Source organism: Schistocerca americana, chromosome X, assembly GCF_021461395.2.
Source record: "Schistocerca americana isolate TAMUIC-IGC-003095 chromosome X, iqSchAmer2.1, whole genome shotgun sequence".
NCBI lineage: Eukaryota > Metazoa > Arthropoda > Insecta > Orthoptera > Acrididae > Schistocerca > Schistocerca americana.
In genome coordinates, this window is record NC_060130.1 from 163,994,107 (window position 1) to 164,007,030 (window position 12,924).

The window sequence follows — 12,924 nt, forward strand, 5'->3', positions numbered from 1 at the left end:
ACAGTGACTGAATTTCTCATTTGCAATCAACTTTGTAAATCATTACAGTTTCTAATAAACGAATAAAATATTGACTTGGCTTTTGACGACAAGATGTGTGCCTTTGCACGTTACCTTTGCTTACAAAGCATCATAAATGTATGTACACTAGAACCTCACTAGTCCTTCCCTCGTAGGACCGGGAGCATGGTTAGAATGCAAAAAAGGTCGGATTATCACAGGAACACTTTTATGGACCCCTTATATCACCGTACCTTACAGTAAAATATAATTTTCAAGTGCAAATACTATTGGAAATATCGTTCCATCTTAAAACGGTAAGAAACTGAAAGGAATTGTTGACACACTTAAAAATCTTAATGAAAGTGTAAAGTACAGCAGTGCCTGTACTCTTAAGTAAGTCTTTATTGTATGGTAAGATACTGTTATTGTGAGTGAAAGTTTAATATTTTACATACCTTACTACAGTACTGTTTAAAACGTAGGAAGTCACATGATAAAAATTGTTCTGTTTTTAAGCAGGATGTAAAATGTCTGTAATGTTTCATTTGCTTAGCAGACGACAACCTTGATTTTGCCACAGTGTTCCACCATTTCCTAATCCACACTGGCCTATGTGGCTGAGCGGTTCGAGGCGCTTCAGTCGGGAACCGCGCGACTGCTATGGTCGCAGATTCGAATCCTGCCTCGGGCATGGATGTGTGTGAAGTTCTTAGGTTAGTTAGGTTTAAGTAGTTCTAAGTTCTAGGGGACTGATGACCTCAGATGTTAGGTCCCGCAGTGCTCAGAGCCATTTGAACCATTTGAACCTAACCCACAAAGTGTCTATTGGGGTAGACGTAGAGCTTTGTTCAGTGTATATCAAATGCATTTTTAGCATCCATATGTGATACTCGTGCCACAGGTTCATTGTCTTCGTTGCCATCGTCTTTCTTGTTCTCATTGGTTGTTTGAGTTACGGCATCAGTGATTTTGCTGTCAGTTAATTCTGCTTGTTTTCTGCAGTCAGCATTGGCTGTGCTGATCCTCTCACTCAAGTCACTGAGCTCATTGTCTGTTTGTAAAGACAGCATCACATGTTAATGTTTACTGGGTGCCGTAATTTAGTTTTATACATTTTAATATGTAAGAACTATGCTATCACAAATTTACAAAGTAAATGCTTGCACAGTAACACTTATCAAGTGAGAAACAAGTAATTTCATATTGAAACTGATCAAACCATCTTAACTAGCAATGGTTAACTGCCTACTGATCTGTATTGCAGCCAATGAGTCATTGACAAATCCTGTCAACAAACATCAGAAATAGGATGATCAGACTAAGCAGGGAGGCAGATCAACCAGGGTCAGATTAGCAAGGTTCTGCTTTATAGGGTATCCATACATTCATGAAACTTTTATTTCTAACCTGTTCAAATTCAACAAAAATTTTTAAGTTGATGGAATGAAATGTTATTTCCTCTGTTGTTGCACAAATTTGTCAATTTTTAAGCAGAGCATTAGATTCTAATAGTCCCTAGTTCATAGTTTCTTGAGTATCCCTTGCACCAGCGCCGCGAGCAAATGTCATGTGAGTGTTTGAGCAAGGTCGATACTGTATCGAACACTTTGGCATATTGGGACTCTCAAGGCTATTTAAATGCAAGCTTTGTTTGTTGAGCCGTACCTTTCGGGATCGTTTAAAATAAATTTGTAAGAAACCTCAGTATCCAAAGCTTGATCTGCAAATGTAAGATGGCCCTACAACAATTAATTAAACAATACAAAAACTTTGACCTCAGCAGCAGTAGTTCAATCTGCAAATATAAGATGACCCTGTATTTCTGTAATGAGAAATATGGGAAAAAACCTCATCTTATAATCTAAAAACAAAGATGATGTGACTTACCAAACGAAAGTGCTGGCAGGTCGATAGACACACAAACAAACACAAACATACACGCAAAATTCAAGCTTTCGCAGCCAACCGTTGCTTCGTCAGGAAAGAGGGAAGGAGAGGGAAAGGCGAAAGGATGTGGGTTTTAAGGGAGAGGGTAAGGAGTCATTCCAACCCCGGGAGCGGAAAGACTTACCTTAGGGGGGAAAAAAGGACAGGTATACACTTGCACACACACACACACACACACACACACACACACACACACACACACACACACATATCCATCCGCACATACACAGACACAAGCAGACATTTGTCTGCTTACACACATATCCATCTGCACATACACAGACACAAGCAGACAAATGTCTGCTTGTGTCTGTGTATGTGCGGATGGATATGTGTGTGTGTGCGCACGAGTGTATACCTGTCCTTTTTTTCCCCCTAAGGTAAGTCTTTCCTCTCCTGGGATTGGAGTGACTCCTTACGCTCTCCCTTAAAACCCACATCCTTTCGCCTTTCCCTCTCCTTGCCTCTTTCCTGACGAAGCAACGGTTGGTTGCAAAAGCTTGAATTTTGTGTGTATGTTTGTGTTTGTTTGTGTGTCTATCGACCTGCCAGCGCTTTCGTTTGGTAAGTCACATCATCTTTGTTTTTAGATATATTTTTCCCACGTGGAATGCTTCCCTCTATTATATTCATATCATCTTATAATCTGGTACATACAGTTCTTCAGTCTAACAGCAGCTCATATTCACTATGAGGGAAGAAGAATATCCTACTTAAATGCAGATCCTGTTTTCAATTATGTCATAGAGTCTGAAAAGTTAGCAAATGAAAGAGCCCTTTGTTAGCTTTTACAAGGTTGAAGGTTTACACTACATAAATTCTATTCAAGGCATCATATGGTGCTTGGCGTATGGTACCTTGTATCACAGCTATTCATTCTGTTTCCTGTTCTACTCGCAAATGAAATGAGGGAAAAACGACTGTCTTTATGATTCCGTATGGGCCCTGATTTTTCTCATCTTGTCTCCATGGTCCTTATGGGAGATATATGTTGGTGGTAGTAGAATTGTTCTGCAGTTTGATTGTTTTCCCTCCAGGGGTTCCCATTTGAGTTGATGGAGCACTTCTGTAAAACTTCGTGGGGATCCCAGACACCTCAGCAGTACTGAAGAATGGGTTGCACAAGTTTCCTGTTTGTGGTCTCATTTATAGATGGGCAACCCTTTGGTAGAATTCTCCCAGTAAATCAGAGTTGACTTTCACCTTTCCTACAAACTGACCTCACATGTTTTACATGTTTATTTCATTTCATGTCATTTTGCAATGTTGTGCCTAAATATTTAATCAAAATGACCGTGTGAAGCAGCACACTACTAATACTGTACTTGAACATTACAGGTTTTTTTTATTTTTTTATTTATTTTTTATTTTTTTAATCATCAACATAAACATGGTTCATTCCAGATCTCACCACAGTATTACGCCACATGAAATTTTGTGTTCACGTAACAATGTAAACAATTCAAACAGTAAAGGTCACAAATTAGTCAGTGTTGTTTCTGAGTTTAGTAAGCAAGCACATTGTGGCATTAAAATACTGCCCCGAATACAACTAATCTAAAAGTGCTGTATCATTATAAAGGGTATTATGTTACAAGAGAATATCCTTTCCTTAGGTACTTTGAGCTAGCATGTGAGTGTTTTAGAGCACTCTATTTTGTGGATAGATGGTGTTGGTTTTTAGGCACTCATTTCAAATAAATATTGGTATGATGTGCCTCAGGTGTTTATGGAAGACAGTGGTAATAATTATCTTATTGAGATGCATCATTGTTGTGATAATGTAATCCTCTTACACTAGTTTTTTGTGATAGGTAGTTCATGCTTAGTGCTGACTATGTTCGTGTGGCTGTTTCACCGTGTGTCATCCTCACTCATATACAGTACATTCAATATACAAAACTGCTTTACAGAGTGAACAGAAACTAAGGTCTTTCTTTTGTGACAATTTTACCGGAACTTGCAGCTTCTGTCATTGAAGATAAAATTGCTGTTTGATGAATGTGTTTGAATAAAATTGATGACTAATTTTTAAACTCTGTTCACATGTACCTCCAAAATAATATCTTTCTGATTTTTTGTATAATATAATATATTTTTTAGACATGTTCCCATCAGCTGTCTTTAGTTTTTCTGTTTGTGTGAACAATATATTCAGTTATATAACTCCATCTTCACACATCCCTATGAGTGTCCAATCAGTTGGCTTACTATGAGCAAATCAAATGGCATGCACCACATAGAAGTCATAGTGTGCAAGCCCATTTTGCATGCATCTTGCTCAAGCAGGCATTATCAGTAAATATATTGAATTTTGTGAGTACTGAAGGGCGATCTGCTTTAATTTGGGGGGGGGGGGGGGGGGGGGGAAGTCAACACCTATGATTGCAAATTTCTTTTTTTTCATCTTCAGATCTTAAACTTTTTGTTATTAAACATATTAATTTTACACTTCACTTGGTTCAGTGTGAAATGAACATGCATTACAACAAAAAGTTTAAGGCCTGAAGAAGATAGTGTTCAGTGTAAAATGAACAGGTTTTACAATAAAAAGTTTAAGACCTGAAGATAACAGCATAGTCTGTTGAAAAAAGAAATACTTTATGTGATTGGCTACTGAATGGTTTTTAATTAATATATTGATGTTAAGACACATACTACATCTGTCTGAGAAACTGACAGTGCTATTAATCATGAAAGTCAAGTCACAATAAAAGTATTGTGTGTGTGTGTGTGTGTATGTGTGTGTGTGTGTGTGTGTGTGTGTGTGTGAGAGAGAGAGAGAGAGAGAGAGACAGAGAGGGGGGGGGGGGGGGTCAGGCAGGCATGGCGCATAGCTTTAATGAAAGGAACTTAGGAAGGTTAGCCAGGTACGTGGAGAGAAAAAGCCTGAAAATTTTGTAGTGTGTGAGATGGAAAAAATGACAGTTTGTAATAAATGAATTAATTCTAATAATTCTCAATTTCTTGTCTACATCAGACTGTAAGGAAGAAATGTGAAGTCTTTTGAAGAGAGAAATTGTATTTATTTAATTCAGATGAACAAATATGTCAAGGCTGTGATAGAAAGCATGTGCCAGAATACCAAGAATTACAATAAGATCTGTAAAGCTTACAATACCCAGAAAGAATCGTGTGAGCAAATTTAAAATCAGATGTTTTGTGGAAAAAAATGTACCTTAAAATAAGTGATAAAGTTTACAGAAGATGGTGTACATATTAACCAAGCAGTAATGTGTCTCGTTTCACTAGTAAGGTCAGTGTTACACCACCGTCATTCATCAAAGGCAGATGAAGTGGCAACTTGAAAACATGTGCAAATATTCTTTGTCAGTATCAAAAGACACAATATCCATATTCGAAAAAGTCACATGGGGCAGAATCATTGTTCTCTTGTGACTGAGTTTGTCCCACCATGACATCTTGACTTGAACAAGGCATGCCATTGTATGAGTATTGCACCAGAAAATGTCAAAGTTAGTGATGTGATTGCTTAGAATTTTACGAAGCCTGACTGATGCTGGTATTAACATTGACCTAAAAGATAACCGGAAGTAGTGGATTTGCAACAAAAAATGTGGCAGTCATGGCAGAACCTGCAAGATTGTAAGAAATAAATAAATAAAAGCCATTATGTTGACTTCCACTGTCCAGAAACGACAAATACAAAAGAGAGAGAGAGAGACAGTTGTGTAAGTATACAATTTGAAACAACATGTGATCTTGACTTGTACGTATTGTGCTCTAAGTGAAAACAACAGTTGCTTCAGAAAGAATTTAGAGCCAAAGATATTGCACCATCTTCCTCCATCATGCAACAACACGTATTTTAACAGGGTAATGTCTATCCACATGTGGTTGCTTCTCCTTCAAATGCTACACGAAAACATAGTTTGTATAAAATGCTAGTATTCGCCTAGGAGCTTTGTTTTTGAGTATATTAACATTTGGAGCAGGTTAGACTGCCACACGTTAAAATGTCCCATGAACTAAAAAAATAATTTAAAACAGCTACTCGATATGAAAAATGGATGAAACCAAAGAAGAGTAGGAAGTGGAGGCAATATTTTCAAGGGAATCCAAAAAGTAAGTCCCACTCCATCATCATACTAACAAGACAAGAATCTACCACTGCCTTACCTGTTACTAGGTCAGTGTGTTGCATAATTGTAGGATATGTAGAAATATGTATATATTTCATAAATTTTATTAAACTAGCTTCCTACTCATAGAGCCAATTAAGGGCTTCTCCTTGAGTGTATATATCATTATTGCTCCATCACATGTTCCAGCTTGCAAAAGATATGTTTTTACAAGGCTTAAAGAAACAGGGTTCATTTGTATTGTCCGCTTGTGTGTTTCATGTCTTGCTTATGGCGATCTGTTTTTGTGACTGACAACAATACTTTTGCTTGCCCCTTCCAACTTGCTGGTATTTTGGGGAGTCAGACTTTTATAGCATTAGGGAAATGTTTGTGTAATTTGGCTGCAGTCATTGCAGTGTGTATGAAAAGCAAGCTATTTCCACAATATTAGTAAAACTATGCTGAATTATATCTTCTTTCAGTGTCATAAATATTGTTTATTGTATATTACTAAAACAATGTTTATATTTTTTCATAAATAATCTTTCCAGTTTTGGTGCTGTTACTGTAACATTTGTAAACCTGTCTTTCATCATAGAATTATTTTGAAACACTCTGGATCAGATCTCTGGTCATAAAAAGGTTAAAAACATTACTTATGTGGAGTGGACATAATGTTGATCAAACACACAACTTTAGTATAGTAGCTTGTTACTTTAGGTGTACAGGTTGGGAAAAGACCTAACAGTTCCAGTTTGAGTCATGTGTACAATCAGAGGAGATCAAGAATGTCCTCCTTACCAGATATTTTTTCATTGACACATATGTTCAATGAAATAAAATTAAAACAAAAACAAATACAAATACAGACCAGTCATTAAAAATATCTTCTGAAAAGTACACAGGATTGATTCAAGATCCTGTCAGTAAACAAGTCCAAAAAACAACAGTTACCAAAGGTAGATTAGAGTATTCATGGAAAAGTGTTATTTCAGTTTCCTATGCAGAACTTGAGTGTAACTCTTCGAGCATTTTGTAGATGCATTTTAAGGATCTGTGAGTCTGATGACTGTGCTCATTAATCATTTGAGTAGAGTATTTTTTGATGACCAGAAACACATTGTATTTAATGAAAATCATGTGAGATGTGTATTAACGATGGGGGTCGGTGTGCTGGCCAGCTTGGATGTGGTTTTTAGGCAGTTGTCTGCATCCACTTAGTTAAACATCAGGCTGGTTTCCAGGTTCCACCTTGGTTACATTATGGGCAAACTCATTGGAAAAATTCAGCTTCTATCAGTATCTTTGAATAAGATGGCACTAACAAAAGAGGATGAATCAGTAATGGAGCAAGCCAAATTGGACCACAGTCTGAGCAGAGTCACCACACCACATTTGACCATGTGCCATACACTAGGTGTAGATAAAAGGGGGACACAGGTTCCTCCCAGGGCTCACTGGCAGTAGCTTTAAACTACCTTTGGGAGTAGCAACCGCATCATAATAATAGCCTATATACAGTTATGGTGCTCCGGTAAAATGGAGTACAATATCAATCCCAACCTGGCATTGTCTGAATGTAGGTCACTTGAACTGTTTTCAAAGGTTATTTTTTGTGGAGTTTGTTTTTGAGAGTAATAATGCTTATTGCCACTGTTGAAGGCAGAAATTTTAGATTTTAATTAAATTAAATATATATGAGTTAACATTCAGGTTATGCCCATTATAGATCCTGTAGAGTTACTTTTAGTTTTTCACACAAAATTTTTAATCCTTTTTGGAATTGAATAAGAATTTTTCAAACCAGTATCAGCCCATAGCCTTGTGTGTTGTAATTACTCATGTGACAAGGATAGAATTGTGTTATCGTAATAATCTTATTATGTTATATATTTTTATCACATTTCTTTCTTTTCAGTTTCCTCCCACAAGTGAGACTTGAAAGAAAATTGAATGTGCCGCCATCAGTTCGGATCGGAGAGGCAAGCTTGGAAATTTTGAAGGGATCATATCAGTCACGTGAAAGAAGTAATGAAATTACTTGTCCTTCAAAACCTCAGGTATATTGTGAAGAATTGTCATTTCTATGTTGATGGATAGAACTCACTGTTTTATCTTATTGTTAATTAAGTTTAATTATTTCTTGCACACTCCACGTAAGAGAAATGGAACTACAGACTAGATGGAGGCAATCAGTCATATATCTGACATGAAACACGTAACATAGTGGTACACCAATACCTACAAAGAAGTCAGAGCTACACCCAAATATGATGCTAACCGAAGGGTATGAATCAATAATTGGGCAAGCCAAATTAGAGCATAGTCTGAGCAGAGTCACCACACAGCCAAACCAAGTAGATATTAGCTTTACAGAAACACAAGCAAAGTGTTTCGCATGTGTAGGGTGTTTATGCCATAAAGCAGATGTTGGGAATGTGCTTGCAGCACGAAAGAAGACTCTCTTGTATTATGTTGTGCCCTCTGATTCTTCAGACTCTGATCAAGACTCCAGATCTCTAGCTAAGTAGGCACAGAATCCCCCCATCTTACTGTGGCTATGCGATGGAGGTGGGTATTGAATGGGCTAGACAGTGTTGCCAGAAATGCTCATTGCTCATGGTGGTCCAGCAGCACTTCAATCCCTGTCATTGACGTTGGTGGAATAAACACTGATGACAGTCCCAGGACCATTGGTAATACTGTGACCACAGACCGACTGTGCTGCAGCAACGTCTGAAGCTGAATGGCTTTGGTGCTGGTGTCTTATATTGTCAGTGGTACCAGTGTTGGTGGTTGCACCCCACCATTGAAGACTTGGGATGACTTCTGGCTTTGGCCAATGTTGTACATCTTGTCATCAGTTGTTATCGACCTGTAGTGATAAAAGGTGTGCCAGTGAAGTGTGAGTGTGGCCCCTCCATTTGTTGCAGTGGAGATGAAGCCAGCAGCCAAGCCATCAAGGGTGTTGCCCATGGCAACTGTGGCTCCAACAGTATCGGTAGTTGTGCTGAAGATACCATCTAATGGAGCCCAGGCATAATCATACAGGATGTTGCAGTGTTGGTACAAACATGATGGGCTTGAGGTTCTGCATTGGTGGACAGTGGGAAGCAAGCACTGGAGGGTAGCTGATACTTGTAATTTTAGTTGTGCCATGCCAGCTGCTATTATCAACATGTTTTCTCATTTTGATACATCTATGGCTGGCACCCAGTTGACTTCCAGCTGAACTTTCAAACCCTCACAGTTGTATGATCAGAGTGTCTGGCAGGCATGGCGATTACTTATGCCATGCAAGAAGATCCCATTTCTTGTGCCACACACTCTGAATCTGCTGACTGTGGCCAGGACACCAGTTACTTATCGTAAATAGGAAAACACTCAATTTAAGTGCTTTAATACAATAAATGTACATGTCTAGAGTGTGATACCACAATCCTGAAATCGCTTGTGACTCATACAGTCAAATTTAGGTTTTCTGTCTGTTTTCCATATTATTTCACAAAATGTTGTAAGTTTTGTTCCCTAAATATCGAATAATTTTGTTAGAGCATTGCTGCCTCTCATAAACATTGTATTAAGAGACATTAGCCTGCTAAAATTGCTGGCTTCCATATGCCACTCTATGGAGATGTATTGTTTATTTCAGGCTACAGTTAAAGGCTAGTATAGATGATGACAGAATATTTTTGGATTGAAGCATTTGTGTGTTGAAGACCCCTAATTCCATTAGTGTCATGCGGCCACAGTGATAAATTCATTGAAAGTCACTAATAACAATATGAAGACTAATTGCTATTTCTCAGTGTGGAAGAGAGTGCTTTACTGGCAATTTTTTGACACAAAGGCAGATCGTAATAATTGTCACTAGGGCCTATTGTTGAATGAAACTCACGAAACAAATGTTGTTGTCATTGTTGTTTATTTGAAATTTGATTGTAGGTATCTACTATCATTTACACCGAAATACATGATAGTGCACAAAGTATCGGCCCTGAGTATGAGACTGCTCATTGTCGCAAGCCAATTGTCATCTATTGTTTTGAAGCTGTTGTGACTATGTTTTGCATTGTCATTGTTTCTTTATTATCTAATTATTGCATGTTTATCTATTATTACTGTATCTGCTCATGGCAGGCAACAATTCATGCATAATTGGCTAGCAGTCTGTGCATGGGGCCAGTTTCTCATGTGCCATCATGTATAAGTATGCTCCTCCATCGGAGACCAGGAAACAATCAGAAGAATTGAAACGAATATTGCATTATTTCCCTCATGGCTTGTATAAGTTGACCAGTCATATTTGGACTCTGGATTCTATGCGATTCAGCTTGATTTCTAATGTGAATGCTGACTAACTTGACTAAACTGGAGGCTGTTATATTGGAGGCATTGCACATGAATTGCGTGTTTCCACTTGTTCATTATGATCATTCAAACATAGCACACCCTTCGCTGTAGAGTAGAAAAAAGTTTGAGAGTGATTCCTGTACTTGAACATTGTTACATAGAGGAGTGTCTTAAAATGTTAAACTGTGTAAAAGTGCTAATATCAGTACTGTGTTCATAATAGAGCACTTACAGGTCTTCCTTATTTGTTGGAAGATACGGCATATTGGGCATACTCCCCCCCCCCCCCCCCCCCCCAAGGCTTTTTTTCCCCCTCAGGCTTTAAAATGGTAACTCCTCAGTTACGGGAAACATTTTGCAGCCAAGAGAATGGGTTTTTGTATGGCAAATATTTTGTGTGTAATGTCATCTGGCTTTTCCCCATTAGCCTACTGTAATTTAAAATTAAGGTAATGGTTTCTGGGTTGTCTGTGTGGCAGTAAACAGATATTGTTGTCACTCTTGGAGATGCCTTCGAGCACTGAAGAATCTTAAGAGCTCCCTCCCACCCAAACAGCCATAACCTCAGTCAGTTGAAGAGTCACATCTTTCCAATAAGGCATTTCAGGATTTGAAGGAAATTACACATTGCAGAGCTATAGTTAGTAGGGGCTAAGGTTGTGATTCATGATGGGAATCAACTGCCACTCTTCCTCCTTAAGAGACTTAGATTGATTTTGAACCTGACAAAGTAGATGTTTGTGATTCACATAGCGGTGTTTCAAATATTTATAACATTGTATTTGAAATATAATATACACTATTGGAACTAAATTAGAGGAACACTAAGTGCTGCTGTTTTCCCTGATCAGGTCTCCTGCATTGCAGCGAAAAAATTGGTATTGGTTTCCAGAAGAATTAAATTTTTCTAAAATTCAATTGTTAGCAGACACACAAGGTTTACAAAATTTGTTATCAACACATAATTACAGAAGTAAAGAAGCCATTTACCTGCAGATATGCAAGATACTATGTAATCCATTTTTTAATAGTCGTAGTGCAGATGGGAAAGTGAAAGAATATTTTGACAAAGCCAGTGACAGGCAGTGCAACTGAATATCATTTAAAAAAATGTTATTTTTCAATTATTGTTCTATTTTGATCATTCAGATCTGTAGCACATAAATGGACAAATGTCAGGTCATCTAAAGATTTATTGACTGAAATTCTCTTATTTTATTACACAGTGTTACACATGAAATGAAGAAAGTATGAATAATGAAAATTAGAAGTATGAATGTATTCTATGGTAGATGTGTCTCCAGTTTCTGTTTTGAGATTTCTGTAGAACATCTGATACACAAAAGTTACAGGTTTAATCATATATTGACTTTTTAATTGACCTGTCATGAGAAATTTCATCAGAAAGATTACAGTGCATTTTCAGACTAATTTTTTTGAGTGCTGTTCATGTCACTGAAAGAAAATTTGACATTGACGTATTTAAAATCTAAACTGTGTTACGTGCCCAATGTACACTTTTTGCTGACACATCTTTTTTGACTAATGTTTCATTGTTTCATTTAGTTTAATAAAGTCTTTAAAATCCTCATTCCTCAAACTACTTAATATTCTTGTTCTTCTTCTTCTTCTTCTTCTTCTTCTTGAACTTAATAAACATTTAGAAAACAATAAAATGCTATTTTATAAAGTATTTCCTTTCAGTTGTCAATTATCATCAGGTGTTTCCAAACGTATGGAGGGCAGTGTAGAATTCTGTACAGCAATTGCAGCATATCTGATATACACTGATGAGCCAAAACATTATGACACTGCCTACCACGAAGTTGTATGCTGCCTGGTGGCAGTGAGGGCATGTGACACATTAAGAGAAGAATGTGAGCATAACAGATATGAATGGGGAATCATTCTAACGATGGTAAGTGGCACAAATGCAGAAATCTGCCGACTTATCTGACTTTGACAAAAGCCATATTGTTGTGGCTCAGTGCCTGGGAGTGAGCATCTTGGAAACTGCTAAGCTGGCCGCTGTTCACGTGCTACTGTCGCGAGCATCTGTGGAAAGTGGTTGACGAATACTGAAACCACAAGTAAGAGACAAGAAGTTGGACATCAGTACCTCATAACAGAACATAGGTACACGGTGATCTATGGCAGATCTGATGACGGAGTACAGTGTTGGCACAGGCACAATTGTTTTGGAGCGTTTCATACCGCACACAGTGTTCGACGTGGTATTTCGCAGTGGAGGACCCCAACTTGCTCCTATGTTGACCCAACAACATTGTCAATGATGATTCCGGTGGACATGGGATCATTGAAATTGGACCATGGATCGGTGGAATCATGTCTCCTGGTCGGATGAATCCCATTTATTGTTAAAACAGGTCGATGGTCATATCCAGATATGCTATCATCCAGGTGAACGGCTGGTCAAAACATGCAGTGCGCCACGGACACAGACTGTTGGGAGCAGTATTATGCTATGGGGGACATTCATTTGGGCTTCCATGGGACCTGTGGTAGTAATCGAAGG

General features: G+C 38.0%; 1 protein-coding gene across 1 annotated transcript in view; it reads left to right on the forward strand.

Annotated features, from left to right (window-relative positions):
- LOC124555175 overlaps positions 1-12,924 on the forward strand; it is a 247,777-nt gene that overhangs the window by 210,636 nt on the left and 24,217 nt on the right. The window contains exon 10 of the mRNA XM_047129001.1: positions 7,954-8,095. Within this exon, the coding sequence (XP_046984957.1) occupies positions 7,954-8,095 (142 nt within the window). The remainder of the gene's footprint in view (positions 1-7,953; positions 8,096-12,924) is intronic.